We start from the raw sequence: 25326 nt of genomic DNA on the forward strand, positions 1-25326 counted from the left end.
AATATTTTTTAAAAAGATAAAATATCATCAGGTTTTTGTTTCTTATGGAAATTGACAACCTGATTTTGCAATTCACATGGTAATAAAAAGCCAAAAATAAACAAGCCATTCTTCAAAAAATAACAATGTTAAAAGGCTGATGCTATCAAATAGCAAAGACTCATTCCAAAGGTACAGTAATTAAGACAATATGGTTAAGACCTTAAAACAGGTAATAAAAGCTGGCGCCGCAGCTCACTAGGCTAATCCTCCGCTTTGAAGCGCCGGCACACCGGGTTCCGTCCCGGTTGCCCCTCTTCCAGGCCAGCTCTCTGCTGTGGCCCAGGAGTGCAGTGGAGGATGGCCCAAGTCCTTGGGCCCTGCACCCCATGGGAGACCAGGATAAGCACCTGGCTCCTGCCATCGGATCAGCGCGGTGCACTGGCCGCAGCGTGCGGGCCGCGGCAGCCATTGGAGGGTGAACCAACGGCAAAGGAAGATCTTTCTCTCTGTCTCTCTCTCTCTCTGTCCACTCTGCAGGTAAAAAAAAAAAAAAAAAAAAAAAAAAAAAAAAAAAAAAAGGTAATAAAAGGCTGGTATTGTTGCATAGCCCATTAACTCATATCAGTGCCAGTACAAGTCCCAGCTGCTCCACTTTGGATCCAGCTCCCTGCTAATGCACCTGAGACAGCAGTGAAAAATGCTCCAAGTTTTTGGGCCCCTGCATCCATGCAGAAGACCCATATGAAGCTCCTGGCTCCTAATTTCAGTCTGGCCCAGCCTCAGCTGCTGTGGCCATTTGGGAAGTAAACTGGCAGATGGAAGATCTCTCTCTCTCTATCACTCCATCCCTCTCTGTAACTCTGCCTTTCAAATAAATAAATAAATAAATCTTAGAAAATAATGTAAATATAAGGCTCTGCTACCTCATGGAAAGGTGAGATTATTGTGGTTGATTTGCATTTCCCTGGTGACTAATGTTAAACACCTTTTTATGTGCTCCTTGGCAATTTACATGCCTTTGTTGGAACAATGTCTATTCAAATCTTCTGCTCTCTTTAAAATTGAGTTGTCTCATTATTATTGAATTTTAAGAATTTTATTTTTTATTCTTTTTTTTTTTTATTTGACAGGTAGAGTTACAGATAGTGAGAGAGAAAAACAGAGAGAAAGGTCTTCCTTCCATTGGTTCACTCTCCAAATGCCGCTACGGCCAGCACTGCGTGGATCCAAAGCTAGGAACCAGGTGCTTCTTTCCTGGTCTCCCACGCGGGTGCAGGGGCACAAGCACCTGGGCCATCTGCCACTGGCAGCAGAGAGCTGGACTGGAAGAGGAACAACCGGGACTAGAACCTGGCGCCCATATGGGATGCTGGCGCCGCAGGTGGAGGATTAACCAAGTGAGCCATGGCACTGGACCCATTTTTTATTCTTGAACAAGATTGCTATACAGCTGGACATTAAAATAATCAGTTGCAGAGGGGACCGTGTGCTTGCAACTAGGCTAAGCCTAAAGAAAATGAGGATAAACAAGTTGTCTTGAGAAACAGTTCTAGGATAGTAAAGAGTAGTGTATGCTAACTAATAATTTTATTTTTAAAAACATCTATTTATTTTTATTTATTTGGAAGAGAGAGAGAGTGCTCGCTAGAGAGTGGCAGACAGGCAGACAGAAACAGAGATCTTTCACTCTCCAAGTGCTCTTAACAGTTAGGAACGGGCCAGGAGAACCCAGTTCTCCCACACAGATGACAAAGACCCAATTACTTGAGCCGCTACTGCCCTCAGGGTCTGAATTAGCAGGAAGCTCAAGTCAGGAGCAGAGCTGGGGCTCGAACCCAGGCACTGTGATATAAAATGCAGGCAATCCCAAGCAGCATCCTAATCACTGCACCAAATGCTTATATCTTCATTATTTTATCTTTAAAAAGATCTCTGCCATTAGTGCCATTCCTCATATAAATTTCTTTCCCAGACTTCAAACCCCATATGCCTAGAAGAGATCTTTACAGCTATAATCTTATGAGGTTTCATCTCTTTCAAGCTCATTATGTTTTATAAGTATAATGGTGATATAAAACCATATAACATTTCTGGGACCAATATTAATAATGAATGCTACAAAGAGCCCTTCACAGCTAAATGTAGTACAAAAGACAAGATAACACTGATTTCGGATAGCCAGAAGATTCAATACTTGTCCTCATGAAGAACAAGAAGAATCTTCAAAAAGTTCATGTAAATGCATTGTGAAAAATCCATGCATGGATTTCAAACTTTTTTTTGTATCAAAATAAACAAGTGCTTATCTCATCCTCTTCCCCTCCCTTTTTTAGACTACTAAGTATTAAATATATCTCAATATACTTATTCCTAGGTGTATCTTAATATATCTAAACATATCTCCTCCCATTCTTTCAGCAATTTTCTGCTATAACTCTAATATAAGCAATCATTACCTCCCATCAGAACTAATGCAGCTCTTAAGCATCTGAAATCCAAGGTAGAGATGAAAAGTACAAATTTCAACAGTCAGTTAAACCAAAGATCTGAGAGGCATACTGGATTTCTCCCCATCCCACCACTTTTTTAAAGATTTATTTATTTATTTGAAAGGCAGAGTTGATGTGGGGAGATCTTCCATTCACGGTTCATTCCCTAAATGGCCACGACAGATACTGAATACCAACACTGCAGGTGACAGCTTAGCTCACGGCACCACAATGATGGTGGCCCCTCTTCTAACTCTTGAAATAGCTGCTTCTTATTGTCAAAAACTGTACTGTTTATTTAAGTGTTAGTAATAAAATAATCTCTATCTTAAAAGAGTTTAGAATAGAGTTAAAAACCTATTAAGGACACAAAGGGTATTCTATAACATGGAGACAACATTCTTGGACAATAAAGTAAGGTTTAAAAAAAATTAAAGGAAACGAGACACAGCTGAATCTTTAAGAATAAATGAGTAACAAAACAAAACAAATCAAAACAAACAAACAACAACAACAAAAAACAAAGAAAGATGAGTAAGAAGCTCCAGAAGGGGCTGGCAAACAGCATCCCATATGGGCTCCAGTTCAAGTCTCGGCTGCTCCACTTCAATCCAGCTCCCTGCTAATGTGCCTGGGGAAACAGCAGAAGATGGCCCAAGTGCTTGGGCCCCTGCCACCTATGTGGGAGACCTGGAAAAAGCTCTAGGCTCCTGGCTTCGGCCTAGCCCAGCCCTTGCTATTGTGGCCATTAGGAGAGTGAACCAGCAGATGGAAGATTAATTCATTCTCATACTAATTCTCTCTCTCTCTCCCCTCTCTGTAATTCTGCCTTTCAAATAAATAAAAATATTTTTTAATTATTTATTTTTTTTTTTGACAGGCAAAGTTAGACAGTGAGAGAGAGAGACATAGAGAAAAGGTCTTCCTTTTTCCGTTGGTTCACCCCTCAAGCGGCTGCTACGGCCAGTGTGTTACGGCCGGCGCGCTGCACAGATCTAAAGCCAGGAGCCAGATGCTTCCTCCTGGTCTCCCATGTGGGTGCAGGGCCAAGGGCCTGGGCCATCCTCCACTGGCTTCCCGGGTCACAGCAGAGAGCTGGACAGAAGAGGAGCAACTGGGACAGAATCCGGCACTCCAACCAGGACTAGAACCTGGGGTGCCGGCGCCGCAGGCAGAGGATTAGCCTAGTGAACCGTGGCGCCGGCCAGAAATCTTTTTTTTTTTAAAGAAGTTTCAGGAAGCAGGAAAAGAATAAACAAGAACATGATACTAAAACATATCAGTCTATACAGACAGCTAGGTCTTCAGTACCCTAAAGCAGAAAATGGGGAGTAAGAAAGATGAAGTTTGAGGAATAGTGCACAGTGAGCAAAATCAGTTTCTGCCTGGAAATAAAACATTGCTGTATGTCATAAGATATATTTTCCTCTTAGTCTTGCTGAGTCTTACAAAGACCTTAGTTCTACTGAGAAATGAGTTCAACTCCCAACTTCCCAATATGGTGCCTCTTAAACAACGTCAATTAACTCAGCAGAGAAGATGAACCTAAGATACCATCTGGTCTTTAAGGGCTCAGTTTGAATTTTATAAAATAAAGTACTGCTATATTTGCAATTCTAATTACCTGGTTCCTTCAATTAAAATACAACAGGAAAAATTCATATTTGAAATAGTGTTGTATCCTTTCTTGAGCACAATATTGGTTTCCTAGGAAACCAAATACACTTTTTTTTTTTTTTTTGACACGCAGAGTGGACAGTGAGAGAGAGAGACAGAGAGAAAGGTCTTCCTTTTGCCGTTGGTTCACCCTCCAATGACCGCCGCGGCCGGCGCACTGCAGCCGACGCACCGCGCTGATCCGAAGGCAGGAGCCAGGTGCTTCTCCTGGTCTCCCATGGGGTGCAGCCAAATACACATTTTTAAAAGCTACATCAGAGGCTGGTGTTGTGGTGCAGTGTAAGCCTCTGCCTATGATACTGGCATCCCATATGAGCGCCAGTTTGAGTTCTGGCTGCACCACTTCCAAACCAACTCCCTGCTCATGTGTCTGGGAAAGCATCAGAAGATGGCTCAAGTACTTGGTCCACTGCTACCTACTGTGGGAGATGGATGGAATTCCAGGCTCCTGATCTGTCCCAGGCCTGGTCACTGTGGCTGTTTAGGGAGTGAACCAGCAGATGGAAGATCTCTGTGTGTCCCTCTCTGTCACTCTGCCTTTCAAATAATTTTAAATATTGAAAAAAAAAAAAAAAAGGCACAATAAACAGTATTAGCCAATCTTGCCTCTCTGTTCTTAAGTCATTAATATGGGGCCGGTGCTGTGGTGTAGTGGGTAAAGCCGCCTGCAGTGCTGGCATCCCATATGGGCACCGGTTCGACACCTGGATGCTCCACTTCCAATCCAGCTCCCTGCTGATGGCCTGGGAAAGCAATGGAAGATGGCCCAAGTCCTTGGGCCCCTGCATCCATGTGGGAGACCCCAAAGAAGTTCCTGGCTCCTGGCTTGAGATTGGCCCAGCTCCGGCCATTGCAGCCAATTGGGGAGTGAACCAGTGGACGGAAGACTCTCTCTCTCTGCCTCTCCTCCTCTCACTGTGTAACTCTGATTTTCAAATAAATAATAAATTTAATTTAAAAAGTCATTAATAGCCCAAATCTGTCTGAATCATGTTAGGTGCTCTATGTAAGAGAAAGAAGGCTTGGCAAGGATATTCCCTGTCACCTGTAAGTGCTGTACTAAATTCCCAAGCCCTGTCTCCCAATTCATACAGACCCTTGTGTGCTTATCATTTTAGAGCAGAAAATGTCTCCAGGTATGATAAAGGTATGTGATCCCTCCCTCAAAACTGGCATCATACAAAGTAGCACACCATTTTAGGGGAAACTTTCAGACTCCCTGAAGCTTATCCATAGGTCCTAGTTTGAGACCCCTGAACTGGCTCCATCTGTCTCTGGCTCATATTTCACCCCCTCTGGACTACTGGATCCAAAGTTTGCTACTTCTCCTGACTTCTTAGAGAGCTTTGAGTCTTGGTGACACAAAGTAGCACAGTACTTCTCACTAATTTTTTCCCCATGTTTCAGTTACCTCCCCAATTACAGATGCTTCTTGACTTAAAGTGGGGTTATATCCTGATAAAACCATTATAAAATGAAAAACCAGTAAGTCAGAACAGCCCTTAATACACCTAACCTATAAAACATGTTAGCTTGGCCCAGCCTCCCTTAAACATGCTCAGAACACTTGCCATAGCCTGCAGTTGGGCAAAATCATCTAATGCAAAGCTTATTTTATAACATGAGGACCAGCTCATGGAACTTATTTTTTAAGATTTATTTATCTATTTGAAAGAATTACACACACACACACACACACACACACACACACACACACACAGATTCTTTCTGCTGATTCAGATGGTTGCAAAAGCCATCTGGGCCAGACCTGAAAACCAGGAGCCAGGAGCTTCTTCCAGTCCTCCCAAGCATTTGTGCCATCTTCCACTGTTTTATCAGGCCATTAGCAGGGAGCTGGATTGAAGTGGAACAGCTGGGACACAAACTGATGCCCATTTGGGATGCTGATGTTGCAGGAAGCAGCTTTACCCACTATGCCACAGTGTGGGCCCCTCATGAAACTTATTGTAATACAAAAAAATCAGAATGGTTGTATGGGTATTCTTTCACACCACTGTAAAGTCAAAAAATTCTTGGAGCTATCATAAATTGGGGACCATCTATACATTATAAATATTTTAAGAGGAAATATGCTTTAAATGTCTGTTATCTGCCAAGCAATGTCTAAGCAAGCAGTGATGCTCAATAAATGCTTGGCTGATAGGGAAACTGGTTACATCTCTGGATATAAAAAGAAGCTCTTGGGGCCAGCCAGCATTGTGGTGTAACAGGTTAAGTTGCTGCCTGTAAAGCCGGCATCCCATATGGGTACTGATTCAAGTCTCAGCTTCTCCACTTCTGATCTAGCTCCCTGCTAATGTGCCTGGGAAAGCAGTGGAAGATGTTCCAAGTGCTTGGGCCCCTGCCACCTATGTGGGAGACCTAGAATAAGTTCCTGGTGGGCTGGCACTGTGGCACAGCGGGTTAATGCCTGGGTCTGAAGTGCTGGCATTCCATATGGGTGCCAGGGCGCTGGTTCTAGTCCCGGCTGCTCCTCTTCCATTCCAGCTCTCTGCTATGGCCCAGGATAGCAGTAGAAGATGGCCCAAGTCTTTAGGCCCCTGTACCCACATGGGAGACCTGGATGAAGTTCCTGGCTTCGGATCAGTGCTCCAGCTGTTGCGGCCATCTGGGGGGTGAACAAGTGGATGGAAAACCTCTCTTTCTCTCTCTACCTCTTTCTGTAACTCTTTCAAATAAGTAAAATAAAATAAATCTTTTTTAAAAAATAAAATTATTTGTTAAAAAAAAAAATAAGTTCCTGGCTCCTGGCTTTGGCCTGGCACAAGCCCTGGCCATTGCAGCCATTTGGATAATGAACCAGTAGATAGAAGATCTCTCGCTATCTCTTCCTCTCTTTCAGTACCTCTTTCAAATAAATAAATCTTTAAAAGAAAATAATAGGCCAGCGCCGTGGCTCAATAGGCTAGTCCTCCACCTGTGGTGCCAGCACACCGGGTTCTAGTCCCGATCAGGGCACCAGATTCTGTCCCGGTTGCCCCTCTTCCAGGCCAGCTCTCTGCTGTGGTCCAGGAGTGCAGTGGAAGATGGCCCAAGTCCTTGGGCCCTGCACCCGCATGGGAGACCAGGAGAAGCACCTGGCTCCTGCCTTCAGATCAGCGCAGTGTGCCGGCCGCAGCCCGCCGGCCATTGGAGGGTAAACCAACGATAAAGGAAAACCTTTCTGTCTGTCTCTCTCACTGTCCACTCTGTCAAAAAAAAAAAAAAAAAAAGAAAAAAAAAAAGAAAATAATAAAGCTCTTGAACATTGTTTGGATTTCCTCAGGTACTGTAGGTACAGCTCGTTATTCATCTCCATGTTTCCTCACATATGAACTGAACTGCGCTTCTATTTTTTCAGGTCACATGATGCTGGTGAAGCTAGAATCCAGTCACCTCTCCTATCTCAAGTGACACTGTCCCTTCCTCCCGAATGCTCTCTCTCTCAATTCTCCTTCTTGTTACCTCTAGATTCATAGGATTTATCTGTTATTCTTAGCTATAAAACATATAGTAAAATGTATCTGCCTTACTTTTCTAATGTGCCTTATAGGATTCTATGATTATTTTATTAATATAATTATACATAATGTATAATTATAATAGTTAGCATTAAAGTTTTTGGGAACTTAGGCTGATCCAGTTCTTGAATTGAGTCTTTCCTACTCAAAGAGCTGCTACTTCCCTTTCTGCACCCTTGGTGCCTTGGAATCTTCAATTCACATAAATGGAAGATTTTTTATGTGTAACATCATGTGCACTGTAAACTGCTATTCTAGACCTACCAGTCTCTCTGAAAAGGAAATACATCTGTTTTCCAACTTCTTCTTCTTCTTCTTTTTTTTTTTTTTTGACAGGCAGAGTTAGACAGTGAGAGAGAGAGACAGAGACAAAGGTCTTCCTTCCGTTGGTTCACCCCCAAAATGGCTGCTACAGCCGGTGCCCTGCACCCCGATCCGAAGCCAGGAGCCAGGTGCTTCCTCCTGGTCTCCCATGTGGGTACAGGGCCCAAGCACTTGGACCATCCGCCACTGGCTTCCCTGGTCACAGCAGAGAGCTGGACTGGAAGAGGAGCAACTGGGACAGAACCGGCGCCCCCACCAGGCTAGAACCTAGGGTGCCGGCGCCGCAGGCGGAGGATTAGCCTAGTGAGCCGCAGCGCCAGCCTGTTTTCCAACTTCTATAAACAAAAAGATAGACACTAAATGGAGGTATGAGTAGGGCTGGATACTTTTCTTTTCTTTTCTTTTTTTGACAGGCAGACTGGACAGTGAGAGAGAGAGACAGAGAGAAAGGTCTTCCTTTTGCCGTTGGTTCACCCTCCAATGGCTGCCACGGCCGGTGCATCGTGCTGATCTGAAGGCAGGAGCCAGGTGCTTCTCCTGGTCTCCCCTGCGGGTGCAGGGCCCAAGCACTTGGGCCATCCTCCACTGCACTCCTGGAACATAGCAGAGAGCTGGCCTGGAAGAGGGGCAACCGGGACAGAATCCGGCACCCCGACCAGACCTAGAACCTGGTGTGCCAGCGCCGCAAGGCGGAGGATTAGCCTATTGAGCCACAGCGCCGGCCACTTTTTTTTTTTTAAAGAACCATTCACTTATTTGAAAGGCAGAGCTACAGAGAAGCAGAGGTAATGAAGTTTGCATCCTGGCTTTCTTTCTGATACCAATTTCCTGCTAATGCTCACCCTGGGAGGCAGCAGTGATGGCTTAAGTACTTGGGTTTCAGCCACCAACGGGGAAGACCTGGAAGGAGCCCTGTACTGAGCTTCAGCCTGGCTCAGCCTTGGTTGTTACAGGCATTTGGGAAGTGAATCAGCAGATGGAAGATCTCTGTCTTTCAAACAAAGTGAAAAATTTTGAAAAACTACTGAGCTAAGACTTTATTAAGTGAAGAGGGAAGAAAAACTGGGATAATTAATGGAAACAGGACACTGAATAACTATCACAGTCTTAACACACTAAGATGCAAAATCACTCTATTTTCTCAAATAATTTACATATTAGGGTAATGTAAAATACTCAAAGGAATATGTTATCTCACTATGAGCCACTTGAAACAATATATCCTTGTTAGTTTTTCATCAAAAAATGTTATTAACCACCCTGACCTCCCAACTGAGTTATATGGAGACAAAGAATGTAATTTCTTAGGTTCTTTACTTTTTTTTTTTTTTTTTTTGACAGGCAGAGTGGACAGTGAGAGAGAGAGACAGAGAGAAAGGTCTTCCTTTGCCATTGGTTCACCCTCCAATTGCCGCCATGGCCGGCGGGCTGCGGCCAGCGGGCTGCGGCCGGCGCACCGCGCTGATCCGATGGCAGGAGCCAGGTGCTTATCCTGGTCTCCCATGCGGGTGCAGGGCCCAAGCACTTGGGCCATCCTCCACTGCACTCCCTGGCCACAGCAGAGAACTGGCCTGGAAGAGGGGCAACCGGGACAGAATCTGGCGCCCCGACCGGGACTAGAACCCGGTGTGCCGGCGCCGCAAGGCGGAGGATTAGCCTATTGAGCCGCAGTGCCGGCCTAGGTTCTTTACTCTGTCTTGGAATCACATCTGCTCTCACTTTCTGTTCACACTCCAAATGCTCTGTAATGCTATCAGCACATTTCAAAAGAAGGAGCCTTATACAGAGTTCTTCAAACAGAAGTGTACCTGAAGGTCAAGCAAGTGGTCAGTGCTCACTAACATGAACTCTAGACAAGTCACTTCTCTGAACCTATGAAAACAGAACCTTTAATAGCAAGCATGAACAGTAAGAAAAGGGGGCAGATTGGTACCTCCCCACAAAGGGGACCAAATGTAAGAAAATGGCATAGAACAGAGAGGAGACAGAACACAAACTTGCAGCCAGACCAAACTGATTCGAAAATAAATCTGCAGAGGTGAGTGACCAACGTGCAAACAGACTGAACACGTGGCCTAGGGACCAGACCCCAGGATATAAGCCTCAGCCATTTTAGGTTCTTGTTACCCCTGCCTTCTTTCAAGAGACCAGTTTAATCTTACAACCTATTGTTCTCCACCCCAATCCTGCATTATTCCCCAGGTTTGGAAGCCTGCGGGGCTATACTTGAAGAACCTATACGGAAAGCTCAGCTTCGCCTACTGCCACCCACCCTAACCCCTAGCCCACCTAAGATATCAAAAGGTCTAGCCTACTGGGGTCTGGGCCCTCTGCCATGTATTCAGTCTGTGTACATGCTGGCAGTTGGTCACCCACCTCTGCAGATTTATTTTCTTTGAATAAATTCAGTCTGGCTGCAAGTTCGTACCATATCTCTTCTCTGTTCGGCACCCTTTTTTCTTACATTTGGTGCCCCGTATGAGGAGGCACCAATCTGCGCTCTTTTTATTAAAAAACAAAACCAAAGAAAGTCAGAATGGAATAAGGTAAGATTATTTTAACTCGCAGAAAGTCAACCTTTAGGGCTGTAAACCAAGACAAATGAAATGGAAATTTCAAAAGTTACACCATGAAGAACTAAGGGAAAAGATAACTGACATAGAATTTACCGTAGAATTTCTTTTCCCCCTAATTTTTTTTAACAATTCAAAGCTAACAAAAGATTTAAGAACATTCTTTGTTTCATATCTAGAGTGAAGTTTCCATCTCATCTAAAGCATTAGGTCAAAAATAACCAATAAAGATGAAATAGCTTTCTTCCCGTCATGTCCTCCCTAATTTTGACATGCCACACTGGTGACAATCCTGAGAAGTCAGGTGAGTTCTTTTGAGTCCTATGCTGGTAGCCCTGCTGCATTTAGTGCCCCCAAATCCTAGGGATTGCTCGGGGCTCTCTCCACCCCTTGTGGCCTGAGCTCTCTAACCCAGGGACTCTTGGGGTTGAGACGTTGTCTCACCATTTGAAGGTGGTGAAAGATGTTTCGAGGACGCTCATCTCTCTTCCTCTTCCTTCTGTTTCTGACTCTATAGAACTCATTTCTTACTCCCTTCCACATGCTCCTACCCAACAGTCAATGGCCCAAATTTTCCAAGACTTAGTGTCATCAGTTGCAATGGAAAATGGTCTGAGGTTCCATATGTCCAGGTGTTTCTCCTTCTTTGTAACTGCCCTTCACTCTGTCACCTATTACACTCAGATGACCACTGATACTTTCATGCCTGGGGACTAATTCAAGAAAATACAAAAAAGCAACCTCTCTCTTAGTAAGTTCTATCTCTATAATAACATCTACAAGTAGTCTGAGAGTCATTCCTATAATCTAAATAAGTTCTAATACAAAGTATTTACATTGTTGGAAGTATCTATCTCACAGTGAGTATTTATCTTACTGACATAAAAAACACAAAGGAGTAACTTCAAATATCCAGATAACAAAATTTGTTGGAACCAACTATCAAAGTTTATATATGCACAAAGAATCAGAGAACTACGTGCCTGAATATGTGTCTGAATATAAATAAAACCCACAGAGATTATGTAACTTCTCCAAGGTCCCTTAGCTTCCTCTAAGAATTAGATGTCAATACCAAGAGAGAACAATCTAGCTGAACTTCACTACAATGCAAAGGAAGTCATACACAATGACATTTCAAAAAGTTTGTGGAAGATGACTTAAAAGATAAATTTACTTGGTTGCAAAAAAATTTTGAAATCCAGGGGCCTGTGCTGTAGCACAGTGGGTTAAGCTACTTAAGCTGCCACTAGCATTGCCAGCATCTTGCCCCTGCCCCCAGTGAGGGAGACCAGGATAGAGTTCCTGGGTCCTGGTGTTAGCCTGGACTAGTTCCAATCATTACAGTCACTTGGGGAGTAAACAAGCAAATGGAAGTCTTTCTTTCCCTGCCTCATCTCTTTCTCTCTTTCACTCTGCCTTTCAAATAAGTAAATCTTTAAAATCCAGGCATTTTCCCCCACATTATGCATTTTCTATGAACTCTTTCTGATGATCCTCACATGCATGGATTTCAATTTTTTCTCACCAAAATACACTTGGTTTTGAATAGGGCAAACAATATTCCAATGCAATGGAGCCAGGATCGAAGCCCAGGCACTTTGTCTCCAGGACCTATGCATTCACCAATCTTGCTATCCTAACTCTTGGGCTGAAAACCCACATCCTATTTTGGTCCTTTTGCCTACTCTATCATGGTACCTTTTGAGTTTATGGCAAGAAGTAAATAGGACAGATTATTTTTGGTGTTATCTTCAAGTAAGCAAAGATATGTGCATGGAACTCTTTGATTAAAATGAGAATCAGAGAAGAAACTAAGATACAGAAAAGTAGGTAATATTTTTAAATATACAATAAAATATAAACATAACTGCTTTGGTGGTAGGAACCAAGTTAAAAAAAAAAAAACAGCTTGGCATCTATTCAAAGACCCACTTCAAGCCGGCGCCACAGCTCACTAGGCTAATCTTCCGCTTTGCGGCGCTGGCACACCGGGTTCTAGTCCTGGTAGGGGCACCGGATTTCTGTCCCGGTTGCCCCTCTTTCAGGCCAGCTCTCTGCTATAGCCCGGGACTGCAGTGGAGGATGGCCCAGGTGCTTGGGCCCTGCACCCCATGGGAGACCAGGATAAGCATCTGGCTCCTGCCATCGGATCAGCGTGGTGCGCTGGCCGCAGCGCGCCGGCCGCGGTGGCCATTGGAGGGTGAACCAACGGCAAAAGGAAGACCTTTCTTCTGTCTCTCCCTTTCACTGTCCACTCTGCCTGTCAAAAAAAAAAAAAAAAAAAAAAAGACCCATTTCAAAAATGTGCAGCAGCTGCTTCATATTGTCTGTATCAACTGCATTTTGTTGTATTTTACTTTTTGGGTTATAAACTATTCTGCCATCTCAAGCAGTATTTTACCTGCTGAGTCATGGTTGCAGATACGCTGAGCTCCTATGGGCTTAACTTTCCCATGTGAGGATGCTCTGGCAGAATCCCAAAGCCCATCTACACTGAGTATCATTCAGGGACTCATTTCCCCTAGAACATGCCAGCCAACCTTTACCATTACCTCTCTCGAGTATTCCTCTTATAAAATGGAAATAGATCATTGCTTTTCTTTTTTTTTTTTTTTAATTTTTTTGACAGGCAGAGTGGACAGTGAGAGAGACAGAGAGAAAGGTCTTCCTTTTGCCGTTGGTTCACCCTCCAACGGCCGCCGCGGCCGGCGCGCTGCGGCCAGCACACCGCGCTGATCCAATGGCAGGAGCCAGGTACTTATCCTGGTCTCCCATGGGGTACAGGGCCCAAGGACTTGTGCCATCCTCCACTGCACTCCCTGGCCACAGCAGAGAGCTGGCCTGGAAGAGGGGCAACCGGGACAGAATCCGGCACCTCGACAGGGACTAGAACCTGGTGTGCCCGCACCGCAAGGCAGAGGATTAGCCTAGTGATCCGCGGCGCCGGCCTGATCATTGCTTTTCTACATTCAAACAGGCCACTAACAATCAAATGCCTCTTAGATCACTATTAACCTAAAACAGGAAAATGGTGAGTATCAAAGAAATTGCAGAGAAGTAATCTACCCAACACTAATCACCAAGACATTGACACACACACCACACACACAAATGGATTTCAGGACACAACAAAATAAACATCACACTCATATATAACACATGTATTTACCCTTACTAGATTAAGTTAATTTTAGCTGTACTCCACTTAATTGATTTCTGATCACCTCCTATTGTGCTACTTCCCACAGTAAGGAAACTGTCTTGACTAATTCTTAATGTAAAAGTTTCCAAGATAGTTCTTAAATACACTAGTTCCTCAAACAACAAGAAAGGAAAAACAACCTTTTCAAGATTTGCTATTCTTAAAATAGAAAGGAGAATCTTCAAGTCAAAGAGAAAAATAAGATTAATTTTATTCAATAAACTTAAATATTATGATAGACATTAGATGACATTTCTACAATAATCATTTTTGTAAACTAAAACTAAAATCTTCCATGTAAGTACTGAGCTAAGTACGTGAAAATGAGGAAAATAATGCAGAAGCCTTACCACAGTGGACTTGCACTGACCCTTCCAGGAGACAGATTTAGTTCTAATGGAGCAAGACAGTCCCAGGAAATGAGAGAGAGAGAAAGAGAGAGAGGAGGGAGGGACAAGGATGAGTCAGAGAATCACAGCAGCCAACTCGTCTGGGCATTAACTGGACTGCAGGGCAAATTAAAGTCAGAATCAAAAGTCAAAGCAAAGTCAATCAGACTTAAGGAGAGAGGAAAAAAATACAGTCTCAGGCACACCAGAAAACATGCCATTTGTAAAAATGTAACAGCTTCACTGAACATTTTCACAACTTTACCTTTGTGAGATAGAGGAGCTAGGCTTCTTTTCTTAGTTGACAAAACTAAAACTCAGAAAATTTAAATAAACTCTCACCCAAAACACATGGCTAGTATTTGGCAGAACAGAAGCTAGAAACAAATCTTGGTGATTTTATTCAGTTCTCAACTTCTCATTCTTTGACTAAAAATGCAGTGAAAACAACGAGGTAGATGATGAATACAAACATGCCTGTCTTGTAATTCTAATACCTGAATAAATAGCAATATGAAGCTATATTTCAGCTTTAGCTATGTTAATTACAGCTAAGATGTATGTTCCTAATTGAGTCCATATTTTTATTATATCTTAATTATTCCCCTTCTTTCACTTTGTCACTGCACTTGGAACACTACAGTTTATTTATCTTTATGTCCCCTTAACAAGATCTGAAAGAAGGGCCTGTATTTTATTCACCTCTGGAAATTCACCATCTAGCAAAGGACCCAGCATACAACATGCAGTCAATTAAGGTTTACTGTCCACTAAAATTAACATCTCTAGGGTTGTAACAGCATTATAGATATTAATATTCAGAAACTCCTTATGAAGTAGGCAGGTGTTATATTTCATTATTAACCTAGAACTTATAAATAATCTGAGGAATATGGAGGAAAATGACTCATCTAAGCCCATGTAGTTAGGCAAAAATAAACACTAGTGGTTATCAAGAGAGAGCCGGTGACTTGGGCTTCCTGTGATTACTGCTCTAAGAACAGGAGTTTGTATGCCACACAGACACACCCAAGGGCATGAAGAAATGTGCTTCACCCTCAAATGACAGTGAAGATCAATAATGATAGTGTTCAAAGCAGACTGAGAACCTGTTCCATCTATGGGACAGAAGTTGTAAATAAATAACCTAAGTCTAAGTCTGATTAATAATGTCCTTGGTGAAGTAACAAGGACAATATTATATAGCTCTCTGTGTATATTTATGTGTGTGTATCTTTAAAAAAAAAAAAGCCTCAGTCACAAGAACCTATTATTTTATGAGAAAATAGAAGAAAGGAGCTTCAAGGTTTAAATCATAAAAGCAATGTCCAAGAAGGGGAAATGTAGATTACCAGGATTTGATCAATACATTGCATATATGTATTGAAATGCTGTACTGTCCCCCACAGATATGTGCAATTACTACTAGTAAAAAATAACCAGGCGGGGCTGGCGCCGTGGATCACTTGGTTAATCCTCCGCCTGCGGCGCCAGCATCCCATATGGGCTCCAGGTTTAGTCCTCTTCCAGTCCAGCTCTCTGCTGTGGCCCAGGAAGGCAGTGGAGGATGGCCCAAGTGCTTGGGTCGCTGCACCAGCATGGGAGACCAGGAGGAAGCACTTGGCTCCTAGCTTTGAATCGGCGCAGCGCACCGGCCATAGTGGTGATTTGGGGGGTGAACCAATGGAAGGAAGACCTTTCTCTCTGTATCTCTCTCTTACTAACTCTGCCTGTCAAATTAAAAAAAAACAAAAACAAAAACAAAAAAAACAAAAAAAAAAAACAGGCTAAAAAGACAAAAATGTCTCAGCTTGAGGTCACTTTAAATTCAAACTGGTTAAGGCCAGTGTTGTGATGCATTGAGCTGAGCTACTGCTTGCAATGACAGCATCCCAAATCAGTGCTGGTTTGAGTCCCAGATGCTCTGCTTTCAATCCGGCTCCCTACTAATGAACCTGGGAAGGCAGCCGATACCATGCAAGACAGCAGGATGGAATTGCAGGCGCCTGGCTTCAGCATGACCCAGCACTGGCTGCTGCAGCCATTTGGGGAGTGAACCAGCACATGGAAGATTCTCTTTCCCTACCTGTCTCTCTTCCTCTTCCTGTTGCTCTGCCTTTCAAGCAAACACATAAATAGATACATATACCTTTAAAAATAAAATAAATTCAAACTGGTCATCTGACATCTAAATCTCAACAAGTGCTCTTCTCAATCCCATAATAAAGGAAAAAACACTCCATACTAAGCCAACAATCACAACACAGATCACAGAAGTAAATTATTGGGGCCAGTGCTATGGTGCAGCAGGTTAAAGCCCCAGCCTGCAGAACTGGCATCCTATATGAGAGCCAGTTCAAGTTCTGGCTGCTCCACTTCCGATCCAGCTCTCTGCTGTGGCCTGGGAAAACAGTAGAAGATGGTCCAAGTCCTTGGGCCCCTGCACCTGTGTGGGAGATCCAGAAGAAGCTCCTGGCTCCTGGTTTCAGATCAGCTCAGCTCTGGCCGTTGTGGTCATTTGGGAAGTGAACCAGCAGAATGGAAGACCTCTATCTCTCTGGCTCTGCCTTTCTCTGTAACTCTTTTAAATAAATAAAAATTAAAAAAAAAAAAGAAAAAGAAGTAAATTATCTACAGAACTGTAAAAGCATTTATTCTAGCCATTTCTGTTAGTAAGTCAGAGGCCAAAATACTGGTATTATTTTTCTCTCTGCAAATCTATTCCTATACCCACCACATGCAGGCATAACCCTCTTCTGTGGGTTTTCTTTCCTTTTTTTATATTTAAGATTTATTTTATTTATTTGAAAGAGTTACAGAGAGAGGTAGAGACAGAGAGAGAGTCTTCCATCCCTGGTCTACCCCGCAGATGGCCACAACAGCCGGATCTGAGCAGATCCAAAGTCAGGAGCCAGGTGCTTCTTCCCGGTCTCCCACATAGGTGCAGGAGCCCAAGGACTTGGGCCATCCTGCACTGCTTTCCCAGGCCATAGCAGAGAGCTGGATCGGAAGTGGAGCAGCCAGGACTAAAACTGGCGCCCATACAGGATGCTGCTCTTCAGGCCAGGCCTTTAACAATAGTTCCGTACTGAGAGTCAGGCAGTTTCATTCACCTTATGCCGCAGGTTCAAATGGCTAAAACATAAACAGCCCCTGTGGACTTTGTTTCACAGACATGAAGCATCATGCAGCCAAAGGATTCTCTTCTGGAATGGTGTTAAGAGCTATCAACACAGTGTTTAACACAAAGTACCTTAAAGATGATTCACGCTGACACCCTGTATCAAAGATCAACCAGATAACAACAAAAGCAGTATCTTGGTTTTAAACATAAACAGGTAGACAGCTCAGACACAACAATGTGAAATACATATTTATAAAGCATATCTTAAATATTAATAAACTTATTCTAGTAGTAGCCCTTTTCTTCATGTACAAATATTTGAGTTGTCACTGTCTACAGCCCTAGCCTCCCATATGGGTGCCAGTTCAAATCCCAGCTGCTATACTTCTGATTCAGCTCTCTGCTAATACACCTGGAAAAGTATCAGAGGATGGCCCAAGTGCTCAGGACCCTGCACCCACATGGGAGACCTGGAGGAGGATCCTGGCTCCTGGCTTCGGCCTGGCCCAGCTTCAGCTGTTACAGCCATTTGAGGAATGAACCAGCAGATGGATGATTCTCTAATTCTGACTTATAAATAAAAAATCTTTTAAGAAAACGGAATATGTAATATTCTCTGCATTTTTCGTCTTTTACTGTAAAGCATGACATGGGCTACATGGATATTAACCTGAGGTATCCCATAGCTCTCATACAAATCAAATGCTACACTGGAAAACAAAGACAAAAGTATGAAGAAAATAACAGTAAATGCAGTAAACGATCAGGTTGTTTTCTTTTGCTTTTGGCTTCCAGAATTTGGCTTTATTTTGCAGTATACAGATCATTCAGAGACATTCTGAGACACACATTTTTTAGACAGGCTCAGGCAAGTCAACAATGCATGTAGTATCAAAGAAACACTAAACAAATCACACCCAGAACACACAAATGCTTCTACAATTTACCTGTTTCAGGACAGATTTCTTCTTCCCTATTTTACTAGGTTAAAACACCACATATCACAGATTTTATTTTTAGGAACAGCTTAAAAAATGTTTCAATTTTCTTAACACAAATGCTCAGCCTTTCATTCAGTGAACATTTACCATGAAATCTAAACCTGATACATTCTACATTTGCATTCATATTAATAAAATATCCTCATTAAAAAGAAATTAACTCCTTAGATGTACAGTGGCTATAAAGCAGTAACATACACTATATCCTACCAAAAAATACCCTTACTACAAAGTCACTGATTATTGGATATATTACAATAACAAAAAAGGTGTTTGTTTTTAAAGCAAAAGGCATTTGGCTTACCAGTTAAGATACTGCTTTGGGACACCCACATCCCGTATTTGAGTACCTGGGTTTGAATCCTGGCTCTGCTCCCAATCCCAGCCTCCTGCTAATGTGCATCCTGGGAGCAGGCAGGTGATAATTCAAGTACTTGGGTCCCTGCCACCCACATGGGAGACCTGGGTTGAATTCCTGGCTCATTGCTTCAGCCTAGTAAAGCCCCAGCTGACGCAAGCATTTAGAGAGTGAACCAGTAGATGGGCGCGCTCTCTGTCTATCTCTTTCTTTCTGCCTTTCAAACAAAAACAAAAATTTTTAAAATATTTAACTATTTTTTAAAAAGTAGTAGAAAAGGATTAAGAACTAAAAATCCACTGTACCCTCTGGCCAAAAATGAACTAAGGGTATTATGAACAGATCTCTGTCAAAACATCTAAAAATTTAGGAAAAATGATCAAGAATTTTCAAGAAAAAGAAGAAACCTTCCTTCAAACAAGATACCAGGTGGTTTTATGAGCAAGGCACAAATAATTTGAATCTTACACAAACTATTAGAAAAACAAAAAAATACTCAATACTAAACTCTCCCAAGGAGCCAATATACCTTTAGTCCTGAAACCAGAAAAGAAACATTACAGGCTGCCTCATTCAGTGAGACTGATACAACTAAATGATCAAACAACTAAAAGTATTCATTTTAAAAATTCCTTTTTAAATTTTAGGTTAATATGTAATACTTGTATATTTTAAGGGGTACAATGCAACATTTCAACACATTCACAGCTCAAGTCAACCATACCAAGCAGCCAGCCCTTCCACTTCCTACCTTTTTGTTTGTGTTTGGAAAGAACCAGCTCTGCCATCCCAGCTCACTGTTCAGAATACGACACATCATTGTGTGTCATTATCCCCAGTGTGCTGCAAAATGCCAGAACTATGGTATCCATTCTACTGTGTGAGAGTACCCATGATGGTGCAACCTAGAAGTACTCTTTTTTTTTTTTTTTCCCATTTTCCTAACACATTTCCCACCCTGTCCCTGGTCTCCAGAGTTATTTTATTTACTTGAAAGGAAGAGTGAGAGAGGAAGAGACAGAAAGAGAGGTCTTCCACCCACTGGTTCACTCCCCAAATGGCTGCAATGGCCTGGGCTGGGCCAGGCCAAGGGTGCAAGAACCCAAGCATGTGGGCCATCCAGAGAGCTGGATCGGAAGTGGAGCAGCCGAGACCTGAACCAGTGTCCCTATGGAATGCTGGCAATGCAGGCAAGTGTCCTTACTTGCTACTCATAACAGTGGCCCCAGAAGTATTCATTTTTAAAATCAGGAAAAAGGCAAGGATTCCTGCTAATACAAACTCTATTAATACTGTATTGGAGATGCTCGTTAGTCCAATAAACTTTTAAATAAAAGATTCAGAAAGGAAAAATATTTTTACAGAAGTTATGACTGTCTATACGGAAAATTCAAAGCAACTTAGAGATAAACAATCAGAATTAATAAGAGTTTCATAAGAGAAGTCAACATTAAAATGCTTTTCTTAAACAAAAATGCATTTCCTTATACAGGCAAGGGAAAATATATTCTTAGGAACTTATTTAACAGAATATGTACTGTATAAAACTTAAGAAAAAAATTTTTAAAACACTGAAATGTTTCTAAAAGACAAATAAATTAAGGGATATATTGTGTTCATAAATGGAAAGAGTTAATATTATAATATGTCCATTATTCTCAAAATTATAGGTTCAATACAATTTTAATCAAAATTTCTACAGTCTGGCAAGATTTCTAAAAGTTTATACCGAAAAGCAAAGGGTCATCTCAGACTCAGCATTCCTGAATAATAATTTTTTAAAAAATTAAAGAAAGAAGTAGAAATAAGAAAATGGAAGACATGCTCTCCTCTTTTTTTTTAAAGATTTATTTATTTATTTGAAAGACAGAGTTACAGAGAGAGGTAGAGACAGAGAGAGAGGTCTTCCATCCAATGTTTCACTCCCCAACTGGCCGCAATGGCTGGAGCTGCGCCGATCCGAAGCCAGGAGCCAGGAGCTTCTTCCGGGTCTCCCACGCAGGTGCAGGGGCCCAAGGACTTAGGCCATCTTCTACTGATATCCTAGGCTATAGCAGAGAGCTGGATTGGAAGAGGAGCAGTTGGGACTAGAACTGGCACCCATATGGGATACTGGTGCTTCAGGCCAGGGCTTTAACTTGCTGCGCCACAGCGCCGACCCCCACATGCTCTATTCTAAAGCAAGTTACAGTAATTAAATTAAGATAGTGCCACTTGGCCTAGGTATTTACCACATGGTCCCAAGAACTAGAAGAGATGGCTCAGATAAATACAAACAAACTTAGAAACGTGAACTTGTCCCATTAGGTAAGAAAATAGTAATCCATAAACAGTGCCAGGACTAGATCTCTGGCCTCAAACCATATACAGATTCTAGAGGCCTGCACTGTAGTGCAATGAGTAAAGCTGCTGTCTGTGATGCTGACATCTCATATTGGCACAAGCATCTCATTTTGGCGTTGGTTTGTGTCCTGACTGCTCCACTTATGATCCAGCTCCCTGCTAATGGCCTGAGAACAGCAGTGGGGGATGGCCTAAGTGCTTGGGCTCTGCCCCCATGTGGGAGACCCAGAATAAGATCATGGCTTTTGTTTTGGACTGGCCTGGCCCAGAGGTTGCAGCCATTTGAAGAGTGAACCAGCTGATCAAAGAACTCTTTCTCTGTAACTCTGAATTTCAAATAACTAAATAAATCTTAAAAAAAAATTCTAGGTAGCTTAAATGCAAAAAGCAAAACTATAAAGTTTTTGAAAGTAGTATGAGGAGGGCCAGTGGCGCGGCTCACTAGGCTAATCCTCCGCCTTGCTGCACCGGCACACTGGGTTCTAGTCCCGGTCGGGGCGCCGGATTCTGTCCCGGTTGCCCCTCTTCCAGGCCAGCTCTCTGCTGTGGCCCGGGAGTGCAGTGGAGGATGGCCCAAGTACTTGGGCCCTGCACCCCATGGGAAACCAGGAGAAGTACCTGGCTCCTGCCATCGGATCGGCATGGTACGCTGGCTGCGGCGGCCACTGGAGGATGAACCACCGGCAAAAGGAAGACTTTTCTCTGTCTCTCTCTCTCTCACTGTCCACTCTGCCTTCAAAAAAAAGAAAGAAAAAAAGCATGAACTATAAAGAAAAGATTCATAAATTATATGGAAGCTTCTAATTCCCAATTAAAGACTAAAATGGCAAAAAGAAAAGCCACAAATGGTGGTAGGCACTGTGGTGTGGGTGGGTTAAGCCACCATGTGGGATGCCTACACCTCTCACCCAAGTGCCAGGTTTGAGTCGTGGCTACTCCACTTCCCATCCAGCTTCCTGATAATGTGCCTGGGAAAATAGCAGATGATAGCTGAAGTACTTGAGTTCCTGCCACCCATGTGGGAGATCCAGATGGAATCCCGGGCTCCTGGCTTTGGTGTGGCATTTGAGAAATGAACCATTGAATGTAAACTCTCTCTGTAAGAGAGCACTCTCTCTCTCTTCCCCTTAAATAAATACATAAATCTTAAAAAAAAAAAAAAGGCACTAACAGGAAGAGTATGTTTGCAATATGTAACAAAAAATTTAAAAAGAAATATTCAGGAAAAATGGCAATCTATATAAAATTAACATAATAAATTGCTGGTACCTATGATATAAAATTCTTTTGACTAAAAATAAAATATGAAGTTAGCTGGGGCTGGTGTTGTGGTGGTGTGCTGTAGCAGGTAAAGCCATTGTCTGTGACCCTGGCATCCTATATGGGCACTGGTTCAAGTTCTGGCTGCTCCACTTCTGATCCAGTTCCCTGTTAATAGCTTGGGAAAGCAGCACATGATGACCCAAGTGCCTGGACTCCTTGTAACCACGTGGGAGACCAAGATGAAGCTCCAGGCTCCTGGTATTAGCCTGGCTCAGCCCTGGCCATTGCAGCAATCTGGACAGTGAACCAGCAGATGGAAGATCAATCTCTTTCTTTTTCTTTCTCTCTCGCTCTTTCTCTCTCTCTCCCTCCCTCCCTCTTTGTAGTTCTGACTTCCAAATAAACAAATCTTAAAAAAATATATCTATACAAAGTGAGCTTTACACATGCTCTAAATTCTACCATAAAAATACTGTTTTTGATAACACACACATAAAAAATCACTAGTTTAAAATATACAAAAAGCTATGGGGTAGGTGTTTTACCCAGCAGTTTAGACACCACTTGGGAAACCTGCATCTCATATAAGGTTGTCTGAGTTTTTGAGTCTTGGCTCCACTTCTGATTCAAGCTGGAAGGCAGCAGATGAGTTCGTAATACCCATGTGGGAGACTGGGAATGAGTTCCCAGCTCTAGGCTTTTTGTGTTGTCCAGTCGTGGCTACTGCAAGCATTTGAGGAGTGAACCAGCAGACCAGCAGAAGTTCTGTCTCTGCCTTTCAAATACATAAATAAATGATTTTAACACCATATAAAAAACTATTACAAAGAAAAATTCAACTGAGGGGCCGACGCTGTGGCGCAGCGGGTTAATACCCTGCCCTGAAGCGCCAGCATCCCATATGGGTGCTGGTTCAAGACCTGGCCGCTCCACTTCCGATCCACCTCTCTGCTATGGCCTAGAAAAGCAGTAGAAGATGGCCCAAGTCCTTGGGCCCCTGCCCCTGCATGAGAGACCCAGAAGAAGTTCCTGGCTCCTAGCTTTGGACCAGCACAGCTCCGTCCATTGCGGCCAATTGAGGAGTGAACCATCGGATGGAAGATCAATCTCTCTCTCTCTGCCTTTCCTCTCTCTGTGTGACTCTGACTTTCAAATAAATAAATAAATCTCTAAAAAAAAAAAAAAAAAGAAAATTCAACTGAGAGGTGTGCAAGTGACATGAGGCCAACATATTACACAGAAGAAATATAGACAGCTTATAGATGTGAAACGGGATTACAACTCCTCAAAACTATTAAGTCTAAATAAAATGCAGTTTGTTTATTTTAAATAAAAATGGGCTTAGATCCTGGAACACAAAAATGACATTACAGGAAAATGGGTGAGATTTAAATAAAGTCTACAGTTTAATTAATTTAATGTACAAACATTAATCTCTTAGACTTGACAAAGTACCAATAGTTATGTAAGATGCTGACACTACAGGAGACTGGGTGACAAATATATGGGAACTCTGTTTTATCTTTTTGTTGTTGTTGTTGTTGTTGACAGGCAGAGTGGACAGTGAGAGAGAGAGAGAGAGAGAGAGAGAAAGGCCTTCCTTTTTCCGTTGGTTCATCCCCCAGTGGCCTCTGCAGCTGTTGCACTGTGGCTGGCGCAGCGTGCTGATCCGAAGCCGGGAGCCAGGTGCTTCTCCTGGTCTCCCATGCGGGTGCAGGGCCCAAGCACCTGGGCCATCCTCCACTGCACTCCCAGGCCACAGCAGAGAGCTGGACTGGAAGAGGAGCAACCGGGACAGAATCCGGCACCCCGACCGGGACTAGAACCTGGGGTGCCGGTGCCGCAGGTGGAGGATTAGCCTATTGAGCCGCAGCACCAGCCTCTGTTTTATCTTTGTAACTTCTTCATAAACCCAAAATATTCCAAAATAAACTTATTCTAATAAACGATTTTAAAAACCTATCTGATGGGGGTGGCACTGTGTGGTGCAGTGGGTAAAGCTGCCTGCAGTGCTGGCATCCTATATGGGTGCCAGTTCAAGCCCTGGCTTGTTCCACTTCCCATCCAGCTCTCTGCTATGCCCTGGGAAAGCAGCAGAAGATGGCTCAAGCGCTTGGGCCCCTGTATCTGTGTGGGAGACCAGGAAAAAGCTCCTGGCTCTTGGCTTCGGATCAGCAGTTCCGACCGTTGCAGCCATCTGGGGAATGAACCAGCAGATGGAAGATCTCTTTCTCTCTCCCTGCCTCTACATCTCTGTAACTCTGACTTTCAAATAAATAAAATAAATCTTTAAAAAAAATTTATCTGACACTACTAATAATACAGAAGATGCAGACTGACAAAACTATATACAACTGATAAACTACAAACTGAAAAAATATTGTGGAAAACATTCTGGCATTATTTTGTAATTTAAAACACACCTGCACGCTGTGATCTAGAAATTCTACTCCAAAGTATACATATTCTCAGGAACTTTTGCAAAAATGTATAAGAATGGTTATAAAAGCAATGTTTGTAGTAACACAAAGGTAGAAAAGTTCATTGACAAGATACTAGATTATTTAAATAAACGGTCTATATTTACACAATGGAATACCAATCGCCATGCATTCTCAACGGGGATATTATCAAGAGTGAAAATGCTTCAGAAAGGTGGGAAAAATCATAAGTTATGAGTGCCTGGGTTCAATGCCTGGCTCCAGCTTCTGATTCCAGTGTCACACTGATGCATACCCTGAAACACAGCAGTAATGGCTCAAGATATTAGGTTCTTGCCACCCACATGGGAGACCTGGACTGTGGTCCTGGATCCTGACTTTCATCTGGGAAATGAACCACAAAGACGGGAGCCTCTCCCTATGTCTCTCTAAAAAATGCTTTTAATTTACAAAACATTGAGTGAAACAAGCAAATTACAGAAAAATACACATGGTATGATATTATTTACATAAAATTAAAAATATACAAAATAATATATTATTTAAGGATATACATGTAGTTGAAGTAAAATAAAATGATTTGGGAGTTACATTTATGAGGTAGACAAGAGCATGACAAAATATAGAAGGAGCATA

The 25326-nt window shown here is 42.7% G+C and overlaps 1 protein-coding gene across 14 annotated transcripts in view; it reads right to left on the reverse strand.

The window, feature by feature from the left end:
- Positions 1-25326, reverse strand: part of BCL2L13 (BCL2 like 13) — a 102806-nt gene that overhangs the window by 11366 nt on the left and 66114 nt on the right. Inside the window, exon 7 of one of the 14 annotated variants that reach the window (XM_089304332.1) lies at positions 18056-23024. The exons of the other annotated variants lie outside the window; for them this stretch is intronic. Within the exon in view, the coding sequence (XP_089160458.1) occupies positions 22830-23024 (195 nt within the window). The 3' untranslated portion in view covers positions 18056-22829. Of the gene's footprint in view, positions 1-18055; positions 23025-25326 lie in introns of those variants that run through there. 14 annotated transcript variants of the gene reach the window in all.

This window comes from Oryctolagus cuniculus, chromosome 9 (assembly GCF_051225735.1).
Source record: "Oryctolagus cuniculus isolate XC-2025 breed Fujian yellow rabbit chromosome 9, ASM5122573v1, whole genome shotgun sequence".
NCBI lineage: Eukaryota > Metazoa > Chordata > Mammalia > Lagomorpha > Leporidae > Oryctolagus > Oryctolagus cuniculus.